General features: G+C 43.2%; 1 protein-coding gene and 1 long non-coding RNA gene across 6 annotated transcripts in view; one reads left to right on the forward strand and one right to left on the reverse strand.

Moving 5' to 3' along the window:
* Positions 1-2,416: 2,416 nt before the first annotated feature.
* On the reverse strand, positions 2,417-10,478 carry LOC139826941 (uncharacterized). Its single transcript, XR_011737091.1, has 3 exons — positions 8,028-10,478; positions 6,915-7,006; positions 2,417-3,267 (listed from the first exon to the last, which is right to left on the reverse strand). It is a non-coding gene; the product is annotated as an uncharacterized lncRNA (long non-coding RNA).
* The window catches only part of BEND7 (BEN domain containing 7), a 49,600-nt gene continuing 32,151 nt past the window's right edge, over positions 10,375-27,823 (forward strand). Inside the window, exons 1-4 of one of the 5 annotated variants that reach the window (XM_065862678.2) lie at positions 10,375-10,481; positions 10,971-11,073; positions 14,878-14,961; positions 25,498-25,797. In XM_065862678.2, coding sequence (XP_065718750.1) covers positions 11,013-11,073; positions 14,878-14,961; positions 25,498-25,797 — 445 coding nt within the window. In that variant the 5' untranslated portion in view covers positions 10,375-10,481; positions 10,971-11,012. Of the gene's footprint in view, positions 10,482-10,745; positions 11,074-11,380; positions 11,542-14,877; positions 14,962-25,497; positions 25,798-27,823 lie in introns of those variants that run through there. The other 4 variants (XM_071803515.1, XM_071803513.1, XM_065862680.2 and 1 more) reach the window with 4 other exon arrangements.

Raw genomic sequence — 27,823 nt, forward strand, 5'->3', positions numbered from 1 at the left:
TACACCTTTGCTGGAAACAAAGGCCACCAAACAATGGGTGAACATCTCCTCTGTTTTGTTATTAATAGGAGCAGCGTGGCTGGTGGCAACACTTCTGTCTCCTCCAGCCTCACACTATGGCACATGGCAGCTTCTGCCCCCCTGGCTCTGCCAGGCTTTTTTCACCTTTAGGCCCTCCTAGATTATTTTTTTGCTTTTTCCCATTGTAAGCTCCATCACTCCAGTACCTATTTTGGAGGCCACAACCACAACTGTCTTTTCACCCAGGTTAGATAATCTGAGTCGTGTGTTCTTTCTTGCAGAATATAGCCCGTTGTTTTACAGGTATTGTTTAAACCCAGGCTGGAGGGATCTAGAAATATTTAGAAATCATGCCCTGCTTTACCTCAGGCTCGAACACAATTGCTTTGCAACAAGGAAGCATGAACAGTCCTCCTACACTTTTTTTCAGTTCTTCTAGAAGGAAATTATTTCACAACTGACAGCGAAAGGATCCAAGAAGGTCTCAGTAGAGAGGCCTGGGGGGATGTGCCCACATTTGGCTAAGGTCACAAATTGTGAGGCTGTGGGAACATTCTGTAGTGGACTTTATGGCAAATGAATCCAGATGTTTGTGTCTGAGTGCCAGCTGCCCCCCTCGATTAACTGTAGTGTAGACATAACCTTAGACCTTGCTTCACTTCCTGCTCCGGTTTGACATTATATCTCAGTTAGAGAGGTTACAAAACAAAGGAGGAAAGCCACTCACACACAGTATTCACAAGAATGATGCAGTTACTGTGAGGTGACACCCTAGACCAAAATTCTCGTGGTTTATAAAAATCAAAACAAACCAATGAAGTGTCAGGGAGGGGTATAATGGACAAAGAAAGCTGAACACTACATGTTGGTAAAACATAGGTTTGAAATTAATGCTGGACCTCTAAATGATCTCTAAAAGCTCTCTAACGATGACACAACCTTCCACGACTGATTGGGTGCTCTTCTTCAGTGCTCCTGGTTCTGTGCTCTTCTTCCCTCCAAATCAAATCACCCTGTAATGTAAATCCCTGCTGTGACCAAGAGAGTTGTCCTGTAGAAGAGACATGTCAATCTACAAAGTACAAGCCCTCTCAAAAGAGTTGCTGTATGCATGCAAATATGTCTATATGTTGGCTCTGTTGTTCTGAGGGCATTCACTAGTATCTCCTTGAAGAACGAAAGGGGAAAAAATATTTGGTGTCATCCATCTTCTCGATATTTCTCTTTTTGAAGAGATTAGAAAATCTTCTGATGTATAGTAAGTTGTCGTATATTCTTTTTCTTGCACTGATGACTCATGAGGAGATCCACTCTGGCTTGCTCTCTGATTTCCAGGATGGCAAATCTGTTTGACTCCTCTTTGCCTTGGGCTCAGGGCAACATTTTCTGAAGGACATGAATTGTCGAGATGGTTGGGTTAGGTCTCAGCTGGACTCTGTTCAAAGCTTCTCTGCTCCTCGCAACATCTTCCCCAGGGTATATCAATGCTGGAAATTCGTTACAGACCCTGCCTGCTTCATGATGGATCTCTCGTCCTTTGTTTCCATTCACACAGGCTACTTGGTTGTAGGGAGCAGATCTGGAGCATCTCTTGCTGGACAAACTCATGGTGCACATGACAGCTCACGCTTTGAGCTCTGCTCCTTGGACCACGCTGTGGAAACAGCTCCGGTGCACCACAGGAGGGTTTCTCCAAGTCTCCCCTGCTCCAAGGAGCCCATAGACTGTGCAAACTGCTTAGCAGTGCATTATGAAAATGGACAATTCCTTCCCTGTGCTGTCCCCTCATCCAATCAATGATCTTTTTGATGGCATCAGTGCATAAGATATTTTTAATATGTGAAATGGGTGCTTTTCCAAGCTGTATTTCAAAGTATCATTATATATGGTGTTACTCCACTCATTAGACTCAATTAGATCATGGCTATAAATCCTTAGATTGACTGTTTTCTACTGCTTCTGTTTTGCTTTTCAGGGCAATATTGCTTGTTTGATACCATGATAGTTGCCTATTCTGTCTCACATGTGATTAATAAATGTTATATTTGCTGCCAGTGCTCTAGCCAGGCTGTTAAGCTTTCCCAAAACCACTTGCAGAGTCTCGAGAGTTCACTGCAACTGAGCTGGGGTCTGGAAGCAATAGCATTACCCGTGTTTTTCCTAGATCCAGGTTTCCGCAGACCTCTGGAACAACCCCACAGAGTTAACCGCAAAGCTACTTTGAAGTAATTCACTTCACAACTTTCCATATAAAATCAAGACTGAAAAGGGAAGTCTACAAGTTACTCCAAATCTTGGAACATTCATAAGAGCCTTGTAAGTAATAGAAATACAAGCTTAAAACATACACGAGGTGTTTCATTCAAATTTATTGATGATTAAGCGATTGCTCAGCTTTATCTGCTGCAAGACAACTGTCAACTTACAGGAGGATTATTGAAGGCAGCTCAGAAATATGCCATTTCACTCAAAACAACCCAGATGTCATCTATTTGCCAAAGTGTAAAACTGATCAGCATGATTATGGCTGCACTCTGTTGTTGTATTTGGTTTATGTTTAGTTTTTTTCAGGTTGTATTCAATACTTTACAAGTATCCAGTTTCACTTTTCTATTTGATAGAAAACCAGCGGAAAACCCCAGCTCAGCCAGTGCCTTCACTTACGCACAGGAGGCAGAACCGATGCCTTACAGCTGACCGAGATTGCAGAAGAACTCATTTCACATAACGCAGGGCACAGATCACTCTTGGAAACCTTTTTCAGATAAGTACATGGTTCCTCTTATTCTTTTTCAAATTACTATAACAAAAAAGACATTTGATAAAATTGCCTTTACACAATGACTAAATATGCCTACTTCTGGCAAAGGAAGCTCCACATCCAGTCTTGCTCTTTTCTTCATTTATTGAAGTAATCCTTAACTTTTTGGGAGGGATGAACTCACCCAGTTGCCCTTTCTTTGCCTCCATATTTACTTTGTTTCCAGGTATCTCTGGCTTGTCACATCCGCATGCATGACAATTTGTTCTAAGCAGGTTCTTAGCACTTCTGCGAAGGTTTGCAAACTGCACTTCCTCACAATTCGTTCATTTCGGATGTGCCCATCCCCTTCATTTAGTGAATTTAAGCCAGTCAATAGGCTTGCTATTTCTTATTCACCTTTCAGAACTGCAGAAACAGTAGCACAGAGGAGAGATCAAGGAAGAAGTGGGGGGCAGCGCTCTACCACGGGTGTCCAAAAACCACTGGAAAAGACAAGAAAAGCTCCAAGTGAGGCAATGGCAAGAAAAAAACTTCCCAGCATTTCTAACAAACATATGTCTTCAAAAGTGTATTACATCCATGCATTGTTAGGGGTAAAAGAAGCGGTTGCATTTTAATTTGGTTTGTTTTGCCTTTTTAAAGCATTGCTCGATTAATTCTTGTGGTACGTCAACCCCTGTAGTTCCTGTCTGCCAGGATAGACCACTGTAGCGCACTGTTAAAATACTTTGGAAAGCAGCGACATCCATACGGATTTTACTGGTTAGTAAGGCTAGTGTGGCTTTTAGAAAAATGCTTGAAATAACTACTTGAATGATAACTATCCTCTGGTTTTGATCAAGGAATATTTAGGTGAATTGTTTAGGTTGCCTAAAGGATGTTTAGGTCAACTCCTATCCCAGCAGCTTTATGATCTGTAAAACTGAGGTGGTGTAAAAATGCATTGTTGCTTCTAAAAAGCTTTACATTTAAGAACAGCTATTTATTGTCAAACTGGCTGGTACAGGAGGTATCGGAGGAAAATTTTGTTGTTTCAGGAAACAGCATTGGTAACTCAGCTTATGGCACTGTGTCAGCAGAGCCCCAATGAATCAGTCCCGAGGTGTCGCTAGGGAGACTGTGCTTTTTTGACAGCGGTGGCCATTTGTGACTGTTAAAGAATTGAAAACACCTTGCAGGAAAATGATCATGCTTTTTTATGTTGTTGATATTTCTGTAGATGTTCTTTCTAGCACTTCAGCAGTACAGGGCAAACCACGTTAAGCGGGGAACATATTTACTCCCAGCATCAGCCTGCAATACAGATATCCAAGCAGCAAACTCTTTCTGGGAAAGATAAAGTAACAGGACTAATCCCTGCAAATGCAGACTGCTTTCTCAAATTCTGTGCATTGAGTTTAAGATCCATACAATTGCCTCTCTCCTCAACCTTCCCCAAAGCAAGGTCTATACTTCACAACCATCATTTTTGAGACATTTTAGCTGTATTCAAATTATAAGTGAATAAACATAACAGGCTCCCCGTCTCCCAATGCCAAATAGATCTCATTGGATGGTAGAAAAGCTCATAAATACATCTATTTTTCTTCTATTTTTAAGCATACGGAAGATAAATGGTTGAGCATCTTGCACTTCTGAGTTCATTAGCTTCCATTCAACCCAGACAAGAAATCTCTTGAAGTTGTTGTTAAATGATGATACTTCTGTGTTGTCATTTTGACCCCTTCAGTATGTGTTCATCTCTGAGAAAATACCCATTCAGGTGCATCAGCTGCCTCAGCAGAGAGGTCAAGGATTGAATGGGTGATGGAGTCTTCGATATCTACACATCTCTGAGGGTAAATCCATGGAGGGGCACATTATTGAAAATGCTGCTGCATGTGTCTTCCTCTGGAATAAAAGCATCATTTTCGAGTGTTGTCAGTCTCCAGCCTGACACAGATATTAAATTCACATAATCTGCCTTTAAAAAGTGCATGTGTGAGTAGATTCCAAACCACATTGTATCTTGCAATGAAATTTCGTTTTTTTAGAACTGAAAAGCAGGCAGGTGGTTATGAACGTGTCTTAAGCTATTTCTCCAGCCTGAAATGTAAGTACTGTTTGAAAACATTTAGGGAAATAGAACATCTTAGTAGGAGCCGCAGCAACTTTTCATGAATTTATTTTAGCTTGCATCAGTATTCTGAGCTACAAGGATTATAATTTAGTAGAGAGACTCTTATTGGGAGAGGGGATTGAAGGTATCGAGGCAGCAGCCCTGCAAGTTGACAGGGATGCTAATATAGCCACGGCAGAAGTTTAGAGAGCAGATCAGAGCAGCTGGGTGGGCTGATAGAGAGGATCAGGGCAGCCCAGAGGAGCACTAAGAGGATCCAAATAAGTGGATTAGTAGCATACCAAAGCGCACATTACTTTTAGTTTTCAAACTCCCGTCGATTTTAGTGCAAGTGCATTTACTAATGTGTGGCAGGAGAAACGGCAGAATGGAGACACAGATTGCAAGCTGGAAACGGCGAGAAGGCTGGGCTGGGGAGGCACAGCCTAATGTCCCCACATCAGTCTCAGTCAGGACCTACAGCAGGATGGCTGTTGTCTAGGCTGCTTCATCCTGCAGCCTCAAGGAACTGTCGAACGTTGCTAAATGCTATTGTTCTGCAGCTGATTCTGCATTCACTTTCTATCTGTAGCTCCCGACTCTTGCCATGGCTGCACTCTTACATCTGCCGTCAGCTGCTGCGACTGATGGCACAAAAATGTTGGTGTGATTAGGAGCGTGACCATCTTTGAACTCGTCCTACCAGGGCTTTCATTGGGCTGCTGGACCCTGAGCTGAGCTTGCTGTGGTTCATGCCTGTAGCATTCAGGAGAACTGGGACCGCTTACCCGAGCTGTGCTTGGGCTGCCACAATTAACATCCACTCCTGAATTATCCAAAGCTCAAACATGCCCTTCCTAGAGTGCCAGCCTGGCTTTACACTTCATCTTTTCAGATGGAGGTGGTAATGATGTAAAGACACCTCCAGACTTAAGATTTCTAAGCACTGTTACTCTTTATGTAGCACACAACCCAAAGTTCGAGGCAAAATAACAAGCCCCAGTCACATTGCACTCAGTCCCCTCGAAGCATCTTGGGTTGTAAGTGGGAGGCAGGGGCCAAATTTGTGGAGCTTGTGATTTCTCCACATTGCAGAGAAGCACAGGATGTGCACATATGTGGGCAGACTGGTTTTTACTCTTCCACATTAGCTTTCAGAAAAGTATTGTTGAGGCCTTTTCTTATTTATCCTCCAACCACATCCATTGCTCATACACCCCAGTCTCTCCACTCACTCCTCCCAGAATTCAAATCCAAAAACTGGTTTGTCCTAGGGAAGAGTGAATATCTTAATATTCAATTATCCTACAAGTATTTCATCAGAATGGATGAGCATCAAACTTTGATTCTTAGCCTGATCTGCCCTTCCTTGCAGTCTTAGTCCAAGCTGCACATAAAATGACAGAGGGGAGGAAAAGCCTGGCCTTACAGTCAAAATGGGGTTTGCATTCCGGTACAGAAATATACAGAGGGTTTGTAACCACACACACAAAGAACACTTTGTACACAGATTCAGTTATATTCTTCATTGTTGAAACAGTTCTGGAATGTTTTGGTCTCCCTGAGCTGGCAAACAGATGAAAACATTGGTCCGTCCTGTAGCTTTTCCTTTTAAATTTGTATGAGGAAGATTAACAAGCAGCAGAATGGTCAAGAAGCCATTTCAAAATAGTGTTCCAAAATGAAAAGAGAGTTAGGATGGAGGCATAAGAAGGTGTCAAGCAGTGGAACTGAAATAAGAAGTTAAGAGGGCTCAGAAAAGCAGTTAAACTCCACTCCTAGCTTCAGACATCCAGAAATGCCCCAATCCTTGGATACACCAACATGAAACCCCCTGCAAAGGATGGTTTGTGGCAAGACAGGACAGAATCAACAAGACCCACTGTCAAGCTGGGAGCTGAGAAAAAGCACTGCCTACATATTTTGTATGACCACAAAAACATCCCTGGAAGCCTGTAAGGGAAAAACGTTACCACAATTTATAAAATCCTCAACAGCATTCATTACACATAATTAACGAAAAGAGCTAACCTATTAACCTGTCACCTGCGCAGCTCCTGATCTCTGATTTACCTCTTCACCCTTCTCTTGCTTCTTAACACCGCACTGAACTTTTCCAGGCTCTGAGACGAGAAAAAATCACCGTGTTATCATTAATAATATGACAGTCGGCAGCTTCTCCCACTTCACCCGGCCTCGCGTGGATTCCTTGACATTACACTTAAAGCCTCAGATCAAATCATCAACTTTGTAAAACTCTTTTTCAGTATAACTTTTCCAACTGAAAAGCTGAAGGAGCTCTTAGTACACCCATATCATTCTCCCCAGCTCTACAGTTCTTCAGTCTTCTTTGACCAACACCATCCTTTCTGAATAGTAATCAAAATATTGTAATTAACGGGACACAACTGCGAGCCTGGAAGCAAAGAAAACGTTTGGGACATCCTGACGTGAAGAGCACTGCTGCTGTTAATACTGAAGTGTTACTAGATTATTTATATTTAATTGGTTAGCTCATGATCTAGCATCTGAAATGAAAAAAGGCATTTACGCAACCAGAAAATTGTTGGGAAAATTACCATCAGATAGAAAGGGGAGGGGATATTTTGGAAGTAATTTGTGGCATAATAAAGTGGTAACTAGGAAATAGTCGGGGATAATCATATTGACCTGGAATATGCTGTAAGATAAAGCCCTTACTTAGTTGGCTAATTTAATGGTGTTTTGAAAAACATATTATAAACGGATTGATAGAGGAAATACTTTGTGACTATGCATGAATATATAAAAAATGCTCTGAATTTTCCATATTTTCACTAGAAAAAAAAAAAAAACACAAAAGGAACTATGGGTTCTTGATATGTAATAATAACAATCTGATACTGAGACAGGAACTGAAATGCAAGATGAAATTAAAAGCTGATTGCGCCTGGGAGCCGAAGCGCTTCATCCCAAGTCGCTTGGCTGCCGCAGCCAGCGACCGGGGTGACACAAGGCACCATTCTAAGGGAATAAAGACGACTTTCATCTCGGGGTTTCTCCAGCTCCAATAACGCCATGGTGGCCAGTCACAAAGGAGCAGATGTAGGATAACCCACCCCAAAACTCCCCAGAACAGCCCCAGGACTTACTGTACAGACTTACTGTACATGGGAGTTTTTTTGTTCTTGGAGTAGTTTTTATCTAAGTTGTGGCTGAGAAACTTCAGCGGTACAAAAGACGGGAAGCTTGGGGTTTCAGCTACGGGATCCTCCTCCATGTTGTGTGAAGACTTTGACCTAAAGTCACCTTGTCCTAGTTTCTAATTCACTTCTACGCAGACAAGAGGATCAGGGCCCAGGTATCCAAACTGGCCAATACTTTCATAAATGAAAATGCACAGATTTACTCCTCTGGATAACAATAATTAGGTGTGTTTGCAGGATCATGCTCATTCTGCATGTAGAAAAGAGTGAATCTCTTTAATTCACAAGAAGCAAAACGAGACATACTAATGATAAAGGGGATGTGTTAATTCCCATAAAATGTTACTTAAAACTGCAGTGTGCAGCATCCAGACTGAAATGTGATTTTGAATCATGAGTGCCCCTTTAAGCAAAAAAAAAATCCAACACAGAGAAGGAAGAACTGAAAGGAGAAAGACAGCAGTTGATAAAACACTGCCATCATTTTTCCATAAATTATACTTCAATATGTTTCACAAAATTGAGCAACAGAGGAAAACAGAAAATACTTTTTTTACTTTTGTGGCACATTCCTTTGGTAAATGCAGGATAAAGCCTGTCATGTGAGTTGAACAGTAAATGAAGGCCTTATGCTTTATAAAAATTCTCCTATTGTCCCAGGAAGGATGGGAGTCAAACACAGCAGTTTCAGCAACAGTCCAAGTCTTGTAAATAAAGCTTGCAGACAGGAATCAGCAAACTGGTTTGGGATGGGAAGAAAAAAAGAAGTGAAAATACTTTTTTTGTACACAAAATTTAGGCACACTGCTGCTGCATTTTAGATTTGGCTTCACTGCGCTGTACCAGCAATTAATTGGACCCACACAACTTCGCAAGTAGCATATGACATCCATCTACCTTTGCTGCTTCAGCATCCTCCCAAAAATATATAATGCAGGATTTTAAATAGTACGTTAGCCCAGTTTCCTTTCACAAAGTCTTACAGTGAAGTTTAGGAAAATTCCAGAAGTAGCATATTGATTGCCTCTGGGATTTTCCACTTAGCAATTTAATAGAAAATTACACCCTTACCCAATCTGTGAGGTTTCCATAGCCTCCCTCGTGAATTTAATTTTCCAGAGTCTAATAAATTTTACCATTAAACATATTTTCTGATATTGCTTCCCCATTAAGCCTAATTCCTGATATTGCTTCACCATTTTTTCTGATATTGCTTCACCATGAAGCCTATTTCCTGATTTTGCTTTTCTAGAACCGAGTATATTGTCTGTGTATTGTTTGGACAGCACCTTGCACAAGAGAATTCTGGTCTGACTTTGTCTGCGCTCACAGTTAGGATACAAATTGCCTTGGTCAATATTCAATTTGCTTTCCCCTTACTAATTTTATTTCCTTATTCCATGCAAGAGGGTCAGTCAATATCACTGGAGCCAATGGGATTCTCCGGGGTATCCTGACGAGGCCAAGGGAAAAATCTGCATTTGCATCTGTTCGAGTAGGCGTATGCAAGTATCACATACTCTTCTCCTTGTCATAACAAAGCCTGACTATGCTTAAAACACAAGATGACGATCGGGAGCTGTGTTTGCAGTTATCTGTAGTCATAACTGTAAAATCCTGGGTCCTTCCTCTACAGGCAAAAGCACTCTTGACTGTAAAAGAAATAAAAAAGGTACACCATGTAAGAAACTATTATCTTGCCATGGCTCCTTACACACCACAAACTAATTTAGGCAAAAGCACTCTTGACTAAGTAAGAAAAACGCTACACCAGGAACAGATTTAGCGCAGTTAAGTGAACTGGAAGTCCGGCCGAAGGTGTGGAGCAGTGAATAAATCACACCGCTAATTTCAGATGTGTCTGGGCCACCTGTGCGGCCGAGGGGACCATGAGAGGGGCTGCCAGACGTGCTAAAATCTCATTCATCTGGAAGACTGAGACTCTTTTCCTCTTGCTAAAGCGATCCACGTTTGGCTGATACGGTGGAAGCGCAGCATCCCCCAGCGCAGCGCGCCCCTCCGGGCCTCGGTCCACGGCACAAGCGGGTGGTAATTACTGTAAACCACCGGCACAAGCGGCTGTTAGCACCGGCCGAGCCCCGCTCCTGGGTTTCGCCTCACTTTCCCCACGCCACCAAGTTCAATCCCATCCCCGGCGGACCTTGGCCCGGGGAGCGTCTCCGCTCCCGCCAAACACGAAGCGTTTCGTCCCCTCAGCCCCTCAGGGCCCGCAGGCAGCGGAGCGGCCCCAGCGCCCGGCGGCGGCGCAAGGCCGCGCCGAGAGGCCGCCGCTCCCTCACGGCCGGGCACCCCCCCTGCTCGCCCGGGGAGCCGCAGCGGCGTCCCGGGGGGCGGGCAGGGGAACGTGTGTCGGCGGCGGGGCACGGCAGGGGGAGCGCCGAGTGCCCGTGAGGTGGGCGGGAGGGGTGTGCGGGGAGCGGCGGGGGGCGGAAGCGGCGGGAGGGGGGACACAAAATGGCGCTGCCCTCTCAGCCCCTCTCCCTCCAACCCCCCCCCCGCCATCACCGCCGCCCGGCCGCCCCGTCCCCCGGCGTGTCGTGGTGGAGACGGGCCGGCCCCGGGGTGGCGGCTTACGGCCGGGGCTTGGCGGAACCGCCGCCGGGCTTCGCGCCGCCTTCCCCAGCAGGTGGCACCGGGGTCCCGGAGCCGGCGGCGAGCCATTGCGGGCCGCCCTTCGCCGCCGGGGCCGCGGCCGCGCAGCCGGCGCGGGGGGAAGGCGGCGGCGCTGGGCGGCATCGCCCCCGCGGGGCATCCCCCGCTTTCCCCTCAAACTTTAGGGCGGGAGGTGACGGGGGAGCCAACTTGTCCCGGATCTTTTTATTCAACCGCCGTCTCCCCAACCCCCGCGTGGTTTTGGTTGGGTTTTTTTTGCTGATTAAAGAGACGGACCTTGGTCCTGCCACCGCTCCTTCCTGCCCGCACCATGGAGTTCACCCAGAGGAAGAGAAGCAGGAAATCCCAAAGCTTTAAACTGATCAACGAAGGTAAGGGCGGCGGGGGCTTTGTTCCCTGGCCGGGGGCACCCCCGAGTTTTGCCCCGGGGGGATCGGGGGGTTACGAAACGCCCGGGCTGCCGCTCCCCCCGGCCGCCTCTCCCTCCCCGGCTCTGTTATTTAACTCCGCAATCCTCCGCTTCAACTCCCCGAAACCATTGCACGCCTTTTATTTTTCTTTTATCCCCCCCCTTTCTTCTTTTTTTTTTTTAATGTGTGTTTCATGTTGTTGCAAAAACAGACATCCCCCCCCCCCTTTAGAAAGGTGGACCTGTTATATTAATTTTTTTCTTTCCAGGCAGATCTTGCACAAAATAAAGTTGGGTCGTGTTTCGTGGTAAATCCTCCTTGGGTTGGGGGGAGAAACAAGGAAAATCGGGAAGCGAGCAGAAAATAATGACACTTGAGCAGCAACGGACCTTCTTAGTATTCAACTCCTGTGGATTTATTGTGTTTTGGGTGGGTTTTTATTTTTTTCCTCCCCTTGGCTGCGTACATCCGCGTATTTCAAAGGAGAGCAGGATAGAGGTTGCTTTATTAAAAATCCACGCAGCTAATTAATTGTCCGTGGGCAGGGGAGAGCCGCTGGCGTGTAACTTGTTCGTTCGGGGTGTGTTTGCTTTTGGAAAAGAGGATATTTGGAAAGGGATCGTGGGGAGAAATATTTGGATTCATGTCAGGGAAGAAGCACAGCTCTCTGTTTCAGTCTTGTTGTTGGGCTTTTTTTAATTAGAAAAAAAGACACAGGCGCTACTGGGCATTTTAACAGGTGGATTTCCCAGCCATAGGGATTTATTTTGTTGTGTGTTCTACCCCTTCTCTAGCTGATGAGATCTTTTTGCCCTGGTGGATTTGACTTGAGATCTCTTTTCCTTTTGTGTTTCCAAGTGTTGGCCGGGAATATCTCCATGAAACGCCGTGTGTGTCCTGCATGCCAAGTTCAAGGCAGGTGACGGCTTGGGTGTAATGTCACGCTTGGGAAATGGGGGACACACACATGCGAGTGTTACGACTCGCTGGCTGGAGAGCGATGTCTTTGCAGGCGCTTGGCAAAATCACATCCCACGTGAAGAAATTTAGAGATGGAAATAAACTCCTTTGGTAGGAATAGTAAATTAGTGATTACTGTATTGTCATAGGGGGGGCTGGTTCCCTGCATATACTCCCTGTTTAAAAACTAGAGGGGCAGTGACTTGTCAGACTTGTCTGAGACATGTTGCATGTCTGTATGCATTAGCAAACCTATCGAGGGGTTTGATTTTTGTGGAGAACAGCTTTGGTTTGTGGGGTTTTGATATCGAACATGCTCACGGCTTGGAGGCAGAGTTATTGCAGGACTGGGCTGGAGCCTGGGGGGGGTGTGGAAGTGAAACGTGGAAAAGCAAAACTGAAATTGGGGACTCAGTTTTATTTCTGTCCTAATGGAGCTGTAGAAAGAATATGTGTGCTATCAGAAATAGATGACTGTTTTGCACATTCTAGGTTGCCGTTCTTACAGGCTTAGGTATGCCTCACTGAATAAGGCAATATCTATTTAGCCTTGTTTTAATAGGTAAATTCAGTTATGATGGGACATTATTGGTAATTCTTATTTTATCTGGGGTCTCTTTTTGGACCTGGAAAGTCAAATAGAAAACTACACTGAAAACACATCCTAGAGATAAAATTATATCTTTTGTACTTTGAGAGTGGAAGAGATGAAAATCACATTTTGCATGTGTGTCTGCACTGGCATGCTCTTCTTCTATCACAGTTGATTAGAAAGATAATTATGTATAAATAGTTGTCTCTTGTAATTGGCCTTTGCCTCTTGCTTGAAGTCATTCCATAATGTCACAGTTTAGTGTTTACTGTTGTGAAGTTGATATGGATTTTGCAGTGCCTGGACTGTAACATCTGAGGCAGAAGAAGGGAAGTGAAGATAAACGTGTGCACTGTGTCGATCTGTTGGTAACACACCATCTGTTAGTGGTGTGTGCCCACACAGTGCTTGTTCTGTCCCCCAAGAAACTTCAGAGCACCTTATCGAGATGATCAATAATCAAGAGGAAATGCATTCCTGCATTAAAAGCCAGCTGCCTTGGGGGTGAAATGTGGTGACTTTAAGGCAGCAAATGTAGATCAGAAGAATGTTGTGAGCAGCTGGATGTAGAGAGGGAAGTGCCTTGAGAAGAAACCACGTGTAATGTATGTATCTAAGGACTGTGAGTCTGCAAGTCATTTAATTTATGGTCTCCACATACTCCGAGCAGGTCTCAGACACCCTTGGGAGGATGGAAACGCAGAGTATGGTGGGTTGACCTTGGCTGGACACCTGGTGCCTGCCAAGCCGCTCCATCACTCCCCTCCTCAACAGGACATCTGATGACCACGGAAGGCAGTTGGCACAAATCTCATAGTTTTAGCCTTGTGAAAGAAGCCTTTGCTTCCTCAACTTTGTATCTCAAACTTCACCTCTAACCATTTCACTTGCTGGGTGTGCTCGGAAGGCAGATGAACCCTTCTTGTAGCACCTCATCGCTGACCTCTCCAACTCCCTGTTGTGGGGTTTTTTTTCCTCTCCTTTTCTTTCCAGTCCCTTTTCTTTCTTTTGCGTCGCTGTGTCAGGCTTGATTCTAGTTTACTTACTGGGTTGTTCCTCCTCTTGTGCCCTCCAGACAGTCGTGCTGTACAAATAAACAGCACATAAGAAAAGTTTGGCTTCCAGGAGACCTTTCTGATCCTGTGGCTTTTTTGTCAGAGGTGCAGGTGTGCTGCTCGTGGGAGGAGGAGCAGCTTGTGCCACCCTCTGTTTCTGTTCTGCCTTTTAAGTGAATCCCCCAAAGTGCTTTTCCGTGAATTAATCTCTACCCCGCTTTTTGTCAGGCGAGTAAACACAAAAAACAGTTTATGGAGGGAGTAGCTGAGAGTGTTGGGAACTGGGAGGGCGTTAAGGAGTTAGGTGGGGAGGTGGCTGTTTCTAGACACTGAATATATTGTACAGTCTTGAGTGATTTGCCGAAGGACAAAGTGTGTGCCAGTAGCAGAGTCAGAAATAGCATCCAGGAGACCTGCCTGTAGACATTTTTTTTATCTTGGACTTACTATTCCGTCTGTACACACTTGTAAGCAAAGCTCTGGTTTTACTGAACACCTGCCTGGGATTACAGCAGAAACCTTTGCAAAAAATATTCTTTTATTTGAAATAGAAATTCAATAGTTAATTTTTTTATTTGTGTTTTTTTTTAATCGCGTAATGTCTCTGAATAAGAGATGCTAATGTTTATTCTTAGAGTCATCACAGATGCTGGTTTCTATAGGTGAACATCCTAAGGTGTCCCTGATCCTCCTTTCTGCAAAATTCAGAGGCCAGTGACACCAAGACGAGTCAGTACAGCGGAACGATGCAGCCCTAACGTACGCTGCTGATGTTCTGATTGAGTTCAAGTTTGAAAGTTTCCCCTTAGTCTCTGGAAAGGTAAAGTTTTCATTATAAATCAGCTTTCCATCTGTAAAGCAAGAAGCCAGATAATTGGCATCTGGTGGGATAATTTGCTGTGAAAATGAACACCGTAATTTAGGGCAGGCGTAGCTGTTCCTTAAAATCTGTGAAATACTTGAGCTGAGTCTCCTGTGTGAGCAAAGTTTTTTTAAGAGGTGCTGATACAGAGCATGTTTTCTGTGGTTAATTTCATGTACATGAAATAAACTACAGATATATTGATAAATTATGTAGTAAAACCGTAGCAATGTGTTCAGTGTTCATTTTTTCCAGATCACTTGAGTTCTAATTTTTTTTATCGTTTTTCATTCCAGATTACCATCATGAGATATATAAGATCTCTGACTGCAGCAATGATGTTAATGGGGAGACCAAAGAAACACAACCAGTTTTTTTAGGTATGTGCTTGTGTTGATTAATTTCCGAGCAATATAGCGTGGCCATTTGCAATTAGGGAGGAAAAAATCTCTGTGCAAGCACAGGAAACGCCTGCCATTGTTTAATATGACGTTCTTTTCAAGACCCTTTTATCCTACGAATTGCCAATGTATCCTTTATTAACACTGCTAAAAGTTGTAATTTCAGACATAAATGTTTATTAGTGTCTACACACAGTGCTAATTATCACTCAGTCAGAGAGCCAGATGCTGACTCTGCAGTTTTGCAGCTCTGTGCTCACCCCATTTACATTGCACATTCGCTGGCATGCTTCACTGGCAATAGTTTGTGTAATAGGGGTATTACATCTTTGACATCTGGATAACAGAAATTCAATTTCCAGGAAGCCGCTATTTGTTTGGTTTTGCTTCTGCCTTGGGTGGGATAGAGGATTAATGCGCTGTCTTAATGTAATGTCCTTTCACCTCTGTAGCCTGCCTGCTAATCTTACCATGGCAAAATTAAATTAAATCAACAGTTAAAGATGTGTAAAGAAAGCAGAGAAGTAATATAGAGTCTGCAGCGTGATATATCCTGCAGCATGGTGGGACTGTTTATCAGTGAACCTTTATCTTCCTTGTTTGTGTGCTTTTTGTCCCATATAACTCCTCAGCAGCAGAGTGCTGCTTCTTTTCCTGCTTCCACCTCCCTCCTGTCGCATTTAGGACCTCACCTGGGTACTTACGCCTCTTGACAGAAATTTGGTGCGCAAAATTCAGAGGAGTGAGGGCTATGTTTTTGAGCTACAGTAATGATTCTTGTCGTATAAAGCAAGTTCTTGGACGCCTTTCTTAGGGTTTGAAAAAAGCAGCAAGAAATATGAAGGTGTCTGTCTCTGCTGAACTGCACCAGGAGACTAAACCTTTTTGTAGGGTGGTTTAAGGTTTCTGGAGTCTGTGCCTGTTGCCCCCTGGAAGCAGCAAGAAGCGTGGGTCCCGAGTGCATGAAGTGGCACCTGAAGTCAATCTGCACGCAAACCACCTTTGTCTCCTTAATTCCTAGTGCCACGTCCTCTTCTAGAGATCAGCAGCAAATGGGAGAGAAAAGGAGGACGTCTTGGGCAGCGTGGAATCTTCTGATGGTTGTAATATTTACACAGGGGTGAGAGCTGCGTTAAATTCCCTTCTCAGCTTCTCGCCATTAGGATCTTGAGCAAATATTTCTTCCCTACACCCATTTTCAGGGAAAAACAAAGGTGGCTGCTGTGCTTTGTGTTTGAATTTCATGTTCTGTAAGCACTTTTGGTGAAGTCTGATAAACCTGATGAATTGAGCTCCACCAGAGGTTTACTTTGAATGCTTTCTCTTCCAACCCTAAGTCATATAAAACTTTGGCAGGAGTTGAGCATCTACTTGCTTAAGCCGGAGTGGTTCTAAGAACATGCAGGAGTCTGTGCTTTGACACCTCTGCCTGAGTCAGACCAATTGATTTTGATTTTTGGATTGGCTGTATTGTCTTTGGGTTTGGTTTTGGGTGGATTTTGAGTATGCCCAGCTTTTCATTGTGACTGAATGTGCTCTGGCATTTAAGTGCCTGAAGTTCACCTATTTCAAGAGCTGGTCTGAATGTAACCTTTAAGAATATGAGTGATATCAAGGCTCTTCCTTACCAGGCACTGAAGCATAGCGCTGCAGTCCTGGTAGCCCACCTTCTGTTGCTGTGGAAAGCAAAAGGTGCTGTCTCCTCATGTTGTCCAACTTTCAGGTTTCCTCAAATCGTGTTGGTTTTGACAAGACTGAATGACATAGGACCAAGCAAGATTTGTAGATGATGCATTTTTTTTTCCCTTGGAGGGTTTGGTTCACTTCGGTATGTTACTCAAAGCTCACAAAGCATCCTCCACTTTATTTTCAAAAGGTTACTTTGGTGTCCACTTCTGTGCAGATTCCTGGTGACGAAGGCACTGATCTGATCTGTAGGAAAAGTGTGAGGGACTGAACTCAACTGAAAGCACTTAAAATCAGAGCTCCCACCTTTCTTTGGGGATCTGGGATGGGTGGCATTTGACATTCTAGCTTTCCTTTAAAAAATTTTGCATTGCATGGAGTAATTTTTCGTTGTGCTTCAGGGATGGTAGGATCGCAACCCATTCCCCAGCTCAGTGTTCTGTCCACTGATAAGGAGTCTCAGGGTATAATCACCGCTTCACTTTTTTCACCGTTTTATGCTAAAATTCATCCCAGAAGGATGTTCACTTCGACTTGTTGGTTTAGAGTCAAGTTCTCCCATTTAGGTGTTTTAACTGATCCATGGGCTCGGCTGTTGAAACCTCAGTGTGGTGCAGCTTTTAGTATGTGAGTGGATGCTGAAATACATCATCGAAACTATTACCTTCAGAAAAGGTGAAATGTTAATGCCATTTTATGAACGAGTGGAGCTTTATCAGGACTGGGATGTGTCTGTGTTTCGCTTACGCAGCTGAGAACAATGAACTCAAAATGAAGAGGTGCACTGTTGAAGAGGGGAGCTTCTAGGGTAGATGAGTAAATCAGAAGAATCCAGTTTGTTTAACATGCAGATGAATTAGGGATCAAATGTCTGGAAAGACCTGTTGAACCTGGATGGTATTTTTTTGCAGCAGCACAGGTGGGCAAAATGAGGTTTTGTGTCAACAAAAGCTGCAAATTGGAGGAAGCTTCAGCACAATTAAATGAACATGGTACTGGACGTGACCTCTGGTTGTGATAATATGAAGCCCAACTGCTTTTCGAATGGATCTTGGGAAGCTTAGGAAGGGTGCTGGTGTGATGCAGCAGAGGAGTTTGCAAAATTCAGGGGGGAAATATCACTATGGAGTTTTGCAGGTGAGGTTTGGCATCTCTTTTGTTCTGAAGGAAAGGGCTTAGTTATCTGATACCAAGAGAGACTGCTCGACCTGAAAAGGAGGAGGCAGCCCAAAGTGAAAGTGCTTAAACCTTGAGTATGGACAAGATTTAAGACAGACGCGACTTCACCTTTTACCAATTATCAGCATAAACCTTCTTTCCCAGGACTTCTAGGCCAGACTTGGACAAAACCTTGAGGGGACTGTACATCCAGATCTTGTGGACAACGCTGGTTAAACCTCACTTGTCTATAAAAAAGTGTCTCTTGCATACACCACGTTGTTTTTTGATTTTTTTTTTTCCCCAGCCTTAATATTTTATTATCATCACTAAAAAAAAGCTGAAATACAATATTCCTCCAGACTGAGTGTTTTTACAATGCTTTCAACTTGAAATTCAGGCTCTACGTTTGAAAGGTTAATGTAGAAAACTAATTATATTATCCTGGTAACCAAATGTGTGATGAGACATTTGTCTGTGTAATTAACGGTGAAGAACTTTTATAGTTTCATAAAATCGAATGCCGCGCACAGTGTGCTTGGAGCATTTGTTTTGAAGAGATGTCCAAAACAGAGATGTTTATGACTGATATAAAGTGGAACTGAAATGTACTGTAATGCAGGTGTCTGTGCATTTTACGGCATTTCACATTGTTGAAATGGAAGGCAGCAGATTAATAACTTCGCTGTGTCATGGTAAAAATAAATAATGTGTTCTTGGAGCAGGGGAGCGATGCATAAGTTACTCACTAATTTCGAGAATTTATTCTGTCCCAGAAATTATATCCTTTGCAATTTATTCACAGAGAAAAAGTTGACTTAACACAAGTCTGTGAGGTTACTTGTTACTTTTAATAGACTTATATTGATTGTTGCAATAGTAGCTTCTGTAATTAGGATGACATTGGGGTTTTTTTATATATCTTTGTTCTCCAATGATCTAACTTCATAAAGCAATTCCCTTTGGGGCTGAAGCAGGATCTCGACCTGGGATATTTCCAAGAACTGGGGAAAGTTGTTACACATCTATTATTAATTTTTAAAATTCTATGACCCCGTTAACATATACATTTATTGAACATTTTCTCTCTTGTACTTTCCTGAGTGATTTAGCTGATGCAGTGTGGCCTGAAACTGTGTTACCTTGTGTTTCTAGATCTGCTCCTGTTGAGTGTTTTGAAACTGTTTCACCAAGCTCGTTACAAGAGTTATTTTGTGGTGGTTGTGGCCCGCACACTTGGGCTGATGCAGCTTCCAGAGAAATAACCCCAAATCCAGGACGGTCCCAGGGCCTGATCCTGGTTTTGATGCTGAAAAGTGCTTTGCTGACATTCATATTTGTGGGGAGGAAATACCCCAGGCACCACTGGAGGTGGGCGTGGACCTGCTGGGAAGCAGCTCTGGAGAAAAGGACTTGGGAGTTCTGGTCAGCAACAGGTTGGCCATGAGTCAACAGTGTGGCCTTGTGGCCAAGAAGTTCAATAGTACCTGAGGTGCATTAGGAGAAGTGTGACCAGCAGGTCGAGGGAGGTTGTTCCTCCTGCTCTGCTCTGCCCTGATGAGGCCACATCTGGAGTTGTGTGTCCAGTTCTGGGCTCCCCACTTTAAGAACAAGGAATGACAGAATCACAGAATGTCAGGGATTGGAAGGGACCTCAAAAGCTCATCCAGTCCAATCCCCCTGCTGGAGCAGGAACGCCCAGATGAGGTTACACAGGAAGGTGTCCAGGCGAGTTTGAATGTCTGCAGAGAAGGAGACTCCACAACCCTCCTGTGCAGCCTGGTCCAGCCTCTGTTGCCCACACTGAGAAGAAGTTTCTTCTCAAATTTAAGTGGAACCTCTTGTGTTCCAGTTTGAACCCATTACCCCTTGTCCTACCATTGGTTGTCACTGAGAAGAACCTGGCTCCATCCTCGTGACACTCACCCATTATATACTTGTAAACATTAATAAGGTCACCCCTCAGTATGGAGGGAGTCCAGTGACAGGCTACAAAGATGCTGAGGTGTCTGGAGCATCTTTCTTATGAGAAGAGACTGAGAGAGCTGGATCTTTCCAGCCTGGAGAAGAGAAGCTGAGAGGGGATCTCATCAATGTTTATAAATATCTCAAGGGTGGGTGTCAAGAGGATGGACCAGACTCTTTTCAGCGGTGCCCAATGATAGGATGAGGGGCAATGGGCACAGATTGAAGCACAGGAGGTTCCATCTGCATATGAGGAGAAACTTCTTTACTTTGAGGTGCCAGAGCCCTGGACCAGGCTGCCCAGAGAGGTTGTGGAGTCTCCTTCTCTGGAGACATTCAAACCCACCTGGACACCTTCCTGTGTGATCTGCTCTGGTGAACCTGCTTTAGCAGGTGAGTTGGACTGGATGATCTCCAGAGGTCCCTTCCAACCCCAACCATTCTGTGATTCTGTGATGCTTATCAGCTTTCTGTGTCTCGTGGGCAAGGTTGGCTATCAACTCGTGTACTCCAATGCTTGGTTTGGGAGTACAGAGACCAATTTTAGGGCGATCCAGTTTTCCTGCAGATATAATCTTAGTGCTTTGCGTGGTGATGGGAGGATAGTTAAGTGCTTTTAAATGACATTTTAGAGCACTGCTGAGATGCCTCACCTAAGTCAGCTGTGCATTAACTCAGGGCAGTCAAAGTCCGTGGCTCATAACTCATGTTTCTTGTGTGACCGTCTGGCATTGTCCGTGACCGCTGCTTTCCCTGCTGACTTGAGGTTCAGGTTTTTAATTTGCAGAGCGTGTTGTTGCCTCTGTTACTTGTTCGATATAGTTTCTTATGCGCCAGCGAAAACCGGAGATCACTTATTTGAAAAACGCGTGCTTACCGCATCAGTTTAGCCACACAGATGCTCCATTCAAATAATCCACAGAGCAGTCACAACTCACCATGTGATTTAGGAAACCTTTGATCTGATAAGGAATCACGCACATGGCTCCTCTATCTTCACCATGCCAACCTTCATAATTTTCTGGTTTAGAACCACTTGCGGTACGAGATAAGAGTGGCAAAAATATCTTGAGCTTTGAAAGTTACTGTTTGATGTGGGTATAGCTTTTGCTAAGAAGGGATACTTAGCTCCTTTCTGGGATAACTACCCTTTAAGAAAATATTTGAATACCACGTAACATTCAAAAAGGTGTTTCAGTGAGTTCAGCAGACATGTGCTGTGCACACATGTGCCTCCTGATTCCTTGAGCTGCTCCGAATTACCCCTTATAAAACCTTCCAACGCGGCAGCCGAGTTTTGCTGACCCTCTTCCAGGAAGGGCAGCATTTGAGTGGTGTCTTATAAACCAGCATTGAATATGTTTGATAATATAACTCCCTAGCAATTATTTATTCTTCTTTTATTGAGCTTTCAAGCCGTATGCTTTGACTTCCACTTTTTCTCACCTCTGGAGATTTATTTCCTCACAAACCAGGCTCATGTTGGCAGCTCACATGTTCTGTCTCGCTGTCTGTCGCTGCTGTTCCTACCCTCCCAATGGTTTCTGAGCTCAGCCACCGATTTCAGCCTCGTGTGACACAAAAGTGGAAAAGTGTGAGATACAACGTACCTTCAGCAGGCAACCTGGTGGATGAAAAAGCCCTGTTTGCAGAGCCAAGTAACAAAAGGTTTCTGTAGGAGTTTCATCTACCAAAACACAGCACAACGTAAATTTAGACACTAATTCATAGAGAATCAAACTGTATTTAAAAAGCCAACTACTCATGAATATTGCCCAAAACATATAAGAAAGATAAATGTTAAAATAAAGAAATTAATTGCAAAATATTCGGTCAAGAGGACACTATGGTTTTTTGTTTGTGTAAGGAAGAAAGCATCAAACACAGACAATTGTCCAATCTTTATTTCCTTATTTATACGCTTTAAAGCACGTATATTAATTACAGGTGTGTTTACCAGTTCTCTAATACAGGAATAAAATTAACATTTTAACAAATGGGTATGGTTGCTTATAATTTTATCATTTTTTGTAGCACTGTGATAATATTTGACAAATTATTTGGAAAAGCGTGTTAACTTGTTTGTAGGTGGTGCGCTGTATTTCTATGAAGTTTAATCAGCACAGTAGTGAAAAAGATGGTCAGGCATATGGGGCAAAGAATGGAATGAATGCATTATCAATAATATTTTGTTAACAGGAGTTGTTTTCAGGTCTGTTGCTTCAGACAGCTGCACACTTGGCACGTAGATACTATTTAATCCTAGGACAGTTCTGGTTTACGTTTGTGCGTTTTTAAATTTTTAGACCTTTACAGCTTTCAGAGCAGGAGGTTTTTATACCGTGTACACTCACAGAAAGGAAAAAGACTGAAATGAATTTTGGGGAAATTAGTTTTGATGAATATTTGAAGTAGTATTTATGAAAGGGCTTTGTTTTGCCTATTTTTGTTTTATAAGATTACAGTCAGGCCATGTGGAAAAAACAGGTTGTATATAAGGGGCCATCCTAGAAACAACTACAATAGTAATTTAAAAAAAAAAAAAATTGTTAATACATTTCTGTTATGATTATTATCATCTTTACATGTAAGTTCCTAAATAAGGCTATGGTTTGCCATGCTTGTCTATTTTAAGTAGTGTTTTGTATTTTAGTGTTTTGCAAGTAAATTCATTGGTTTCAGATAAAACCAAAGGGATTACGTGGGGAACTCAAATGGCAAAACCTGCAGCATCTCCCTGCGAGAGCTGGGGACCCCAGTACGTGTACAGGGTACAGGGAGAGGCTGAAATATGTACAACTCCTCTCAGGCCTCAACATCTACCTCAGGAGCCTTTTCACAGATAGGTAATGCAGATTTTTATGTAATAAGCTCTTTTTTTGGTGCTTTATTATACCATATAGCATTTAAAAAGAAAGGCTGGCTGTTCATAGAGTAGTTTGAGCTGTTTGGTTTTCTCTCAGTGCCTCATCTCCCTTTTTGTTTTGTTTTATTTTTAAATTACATGGTCATTATGCATGAAAATAATCAGCAGTGGAATAGCCAGTAACAAAACTCTTATCTTTGGGCTCTAGAGCTAATAGCCAAATGAGATAACCAGGGAGCGAGAAGTTGTAGCTGTTCCTGCAGATTCGGACGCTGTAACAACTGCTGCTCTCCACTGGTGTCAGGAAGGACGCTGCTGTCACTGGCCAGTTACAAATTAAAAGCTGTAAAAAGTCATAGTTGGGAGAGGAGGGATGTAAACTTGCACTGAAGACTAAGTCAAGCTGCATGCCTGTATGTTTTTCATGTGCTTTCTTACAAAACAGAAGACATAGTTTGTAAAAGAAAAAAACCAAACCAAAACCACCAAACAAAACAAACAAGATAAACCCCAAATAGTCCTGCCCTAAAAAACAACCAAAAAAATTCCTCCAATAAACAAGTTCCCAAAGGGTGAATCTCCCGGTTTTAAGTAGAGAGCTACTCAAACGCAAAGACAACTTTATGTAGGATGCAGGTTCAGCGTTTACTGTAACATAAGTATAGAATTTTTCTGTTTGGAAGTAAATATCCTCATGTCACTGCATAGGAAGGCCTCTGTATGAAGGAACAAGGGACCAGAATCAAGACTGAATCAACTCAATTAATATTAATATTTTATGTAATTGGGGAAGGGAAATTTAATCTTTCCAACAGTGTGTCACCCGACAAGCATGCAGTCGCTACGCCTGACAGGAGGAGGTGGGGGGAAGCTTTTGTTTTGATATTCAGAGACATTTTGCTATTGAATACCGATCCGAATTGCCAGTGTAAAACTGAGTGCCTGATGTGATGCTAAATGGTACGAGGGTAAGGGATTGCTTCATGTTCTGGGGTCGTGGGTGCGTTTAGAGCCTGGATGCAGGCAGATACAGGAGAAACACAGCTTTGAGTGTACGGGTTTGGATATCTCGATAATTGGAGCCCAGTGGTACTTTGCGGCCTCTCGAGGTTGGGAACCGCAAACAGTCAACCCCTGGCTGGGCTGAGGCCAGGAAGAGTCATTTTAAAGGAATTGCTGCTGTGATTTGTTAATTAAATTACACCCACATGCACAAATCTGCAGGCAAAATAAATACTGAGCAGAACTTCCTTGCAAAGAGCTTCTCCCGCTGGTCTAGCCGGAGTGGAAGTGGTGGTAGAGTGTCACCGTGTGGGGTTGGCAAATGTTTTTTCTAAGTTTGGACTAGGGGATTTCTTGCAAACCACCCACTGTCCTCGCCGGGTCAGGGTGGGCTGGAGCCAACTGGCGCCGGCCCAGGGAACCGCCGTGCCAGGCCAAGGCTGGAGCGGATCGTGCAGCTCCTCTCCCCTCCTGTTTATTCACCTCCTGGAGCAAACACTCCTTTTTTCCTCGGGTACTGCACATCCCTGGGTACTTGCAGCTTGTCCCAGCCACCTTGAGCTTGGTTTGTGCTGGGGAGAGGCTTGCTGCTCTCTCAGCTGTCTGGCTTAGCCAGCTGTCTAAGCCTGCGCCTAAGTTTAGGCAACACAATAGCGCTGTCGAGTTGATAAAAGTGTTCAAGTGCCTGGCATCAGCACACCTTGTTGAACCAGTTGCACGTTGCATCTTGGTTTTTTTTGGAGAATTGTTTGTTTATATGGTTTTCCTGAAGTTTCCTTTGCACTCTCACTTCTCCAAAAATAGATTTATTTTGGAAAGTGAGAATGTAAATAGAGTAGAGGCTTCCAAATATCACTGCATTAAGTACACTATAAAGGAAAGTTGATTCATCGGTTTCTTGATCTTCATTATTCCATTTACTTAGGTTGCTTGATTTTTTCCATTACCAGTAAAAAAATAGACGCTTCTGATTTCAGAACGGGCTATGAACATTTCATTATTACTAGTGAATTGTAATGTATACTTTAACAAGCAAAATAGCTACTATCTGCCCCAAACATATATATTCATTGTGCAATCAGCAGTTTCGTATGTAAAATTAATACTTAAATGGTGCCAGGAGTATTGAAGTATGTAATTGTTATTATTTAAATGCCCTGAATTTATTTGGAACAGTCACATTTTTCTTGTATATATTTTCATTTTGTTTTCATAATCTACATTTTTAAGACATCCAGCAGTTAGGTTATATAGAGTTACACACGTATTAGCTGCTTTTTAATTTATTCCTGTATAATCCAGTATTATTAAATTCTGTGGGCTAAGGAACTGATCCTGTTCATTAAAATCAACAGATGCAGGGTTGCTCTGTGTGTGTGGTGCTTTTTGTGTTGTTTCTTTTTTTTTATTTGTAGGATCTATCTTTCAGCATATAGCAAACTGATGCAAAAGGTCTGATCCTTTAGGCTTTACATGGGAAAATATCCACTGATGTCGATGCCTGAATAGGATCAGTCTCTTAGAAGGAGAGTTTATTTCAAACTGCTCTAGCTATTATTATTTCCTTCTGGAGAAAAATAATCTTACTCATTGAAGCTTTAGAAAGGGCATCAAGAAAGCCAAGTTCAGCGGGTCTTTCAACCATGAGATGTCAAGCATCGCTGTGTTAAAGTGCAGCCTGGTACACACCAACGACCGCTCAACCATCCCTTTTCTTTTTCATCTTTCTTTCTTTATTTTTGTGCTCCAGCTCTTATTGGCATCTAAAATCACTAATCTCTACCCATTACCGTTTTTTTGCTAATGTACAGTGATAACTGTGGCTCTGTTTTCATTAGGAGATGAAAGCCGGGAAATTAAAAAACAAATTACAGGGATGAGAAGATTACTGAATGACAGCACTGGAAGAATCTATCAACGGGTTGGCAAAGAAGGAGAAAAACTGAAGGAGGAGCCCCAAGATTTAGACTTAGCCTGGGCCCAGCGCCTGAATCCTCCCGCGGAGTCCCAGGCGAGCCTTCACCCTTCACAGAGCGGGGCATGGAATGAATTATCACCCCAAGCTAGCCATTTTTCAGGGCAATACGGAACTCGATCCAAAACGTTCCAAAATCAAACACAAACCGTGGCATCCAATGGTATGATCTGCATTAGATACACAGAATAGTATAATACTTTATTTTTTTCTCTCTCTCCTTGTACTGTACTAAATTTCTGCCTTTGTTGTCATGATTTATTGTACCACTGCACTGAAATCAGTTATAGTTCAGAGTCTGCAAAATGAGCACATAGTTATCGCTTTGAAAAGGTGCGAAACTGGGCACGGTGCATTCTGCTGCCATCTGTCTAAGCTTTTAAAATGTATTCATGGTGATAGGACAGAATTACTCAATGCTGCTACAAGGTTTAATTTCTATACGGTGCTTATTAAAACAACTTTAGCCATTGTTATTAAATTCATAGCTAATTAAATGTCAGCCTCTACCACTCCTCTTTGCAATGAGTAATGTAGCACTGTTGTGACAGCACTTGCGGAGCAGGATTCTACTGACTTTGATGAGGGGATGGCATCCACCTTATAAGTGGCTGCTGAACTTCAGGTACAAAGTCCCATCACAACCTTAGGCTTTTATTCCAATTGAACCACTGGAGAAAAGAGATGATGGAGTCTACCTATGAAAAGCACGTAATAAAGCATGGGGCATCTTGCACTGGCAGATAATCCTGCCCTAAAGTAGATGGCAGTGAGCCCTTAAAATGCTTTTTCTCTTGTTGTTTTAAGTCCTAGATAATTGAGGTTTTACTACCACATTGCTGAAGGCCTTCCTTAATTATCATAATTCAATTCAAAAAGCTTTTCTTCTAACATTCAATTGAGAGGGGAGGATATATTAAAGATGTATCTCAGTTCTAAATTATGGAAAATACAAAATTGTGAGATTGTGTATGAAAACACTATCAATTTCAAGACAATTCTGAAGATGCTCGAACTTCACCGTTGGAGCATCTGCTGTGTGTCTTCCTCTAAAGGAAAACAACTTCTCATAGCTTGTAACAGATTAAAACAAAAAAAACCCAACAGCCAGCCAACCAAACTAAAAATATGATTATTCTCAGTACTGTCTTTTAAGAAATACTGTCACTGTGCTAAAAAAACCATACAGCTCCAGGTCTCCCCACATTAACTGTTTCTCTGTACAGACAGTAATTCACACAGAGGTACCATATGACCTGGAGAAATATGTTGCATTTATTAATTTTATAATTGAAGAAATAGTTGTGGAGTTTTTTTCTAAGATGCAGGTTCAGCGGGGCAAAGGAAAACAGTTGATGGGATTTAGCGTCTAAGTCTAAAACTATGCTCTTAAAATCCTACCATAACAACCTTCTGAATGTGGAAGGACCCAAAATTCATCCCCCATCTCCTGCTTTCCCCTGCAAGTCCCTGGGCACCGGCAGGGACGGTTCTCTGCGTGCCCAGAAGTGCCCAAGCCTGCACAGCTTTGGTGCCTGGTTCCCAGATCCAGCAAGTAGGTGGAGCAGCATCTTTACCCCCTCAGGGGCCTGATTCAGCGTGTGAGCTAAAATATGTTGACAGGATTTGGCCCCGTGTGCAAGAAAATGTCAGCATTTCCATTTTTTGTAAAGGTCCGGCTGTTTTTTGATCTCCTACAGGTTACACACAGTAGAAGGGTTGGGTTGAGCGACCTCCTGGGCTGGTCAGGAGGAATGTCCAAGCTCCCAGCTCTGGGGGAACTGCACCAGGATGCACCTTCCACCCCTCCCTCTGCAGCTGTCCTGCTGCAGAAAGGAATTAAGTCTTAGGTTATTACATAAAGAAGGGTGCAAGACCCTCTCTACTGGCCACCTTCGAAAAGACGATCTGCGTAGCTCTTTGGTTGGAGGCATCTACCTCATATGGGGTGTTGTGATACTGCTGGATGGTTTTGCTGCTTTGGCTCCAAAGCCTGGTGTCTAGGAAAGGAAAACTTTTGATGTGTTTCTGGGCTCTGAAACCCCTCCTCACCCGGCATGTAGCTCTTCTGGGAGTCCACTGTAACATGCCTGATTCCCCCATCCCTTTCATTGGGATCCTGAACATTGAACACAGTATTTTAGATGTTATAGAATCATAGAATCATTTTGGTTGGAAGAGATCCCTAA

This window comes from Patagioenas fasciata, chromosome 1 (genome assembly GCF_037038585.1).
Source record: "Patagioenas fasciata isolate bPatFas1 chromosome 1, bPatFas1.hap1, whole genome shotgun sequence".
In the NCBI taxonomy this organism is placed as follows: Eukaryota; Metazoa; Chordata; class Aves; order Columbiformes; family Columbidae; genus Patagioenas; species Patagioenas fasciata.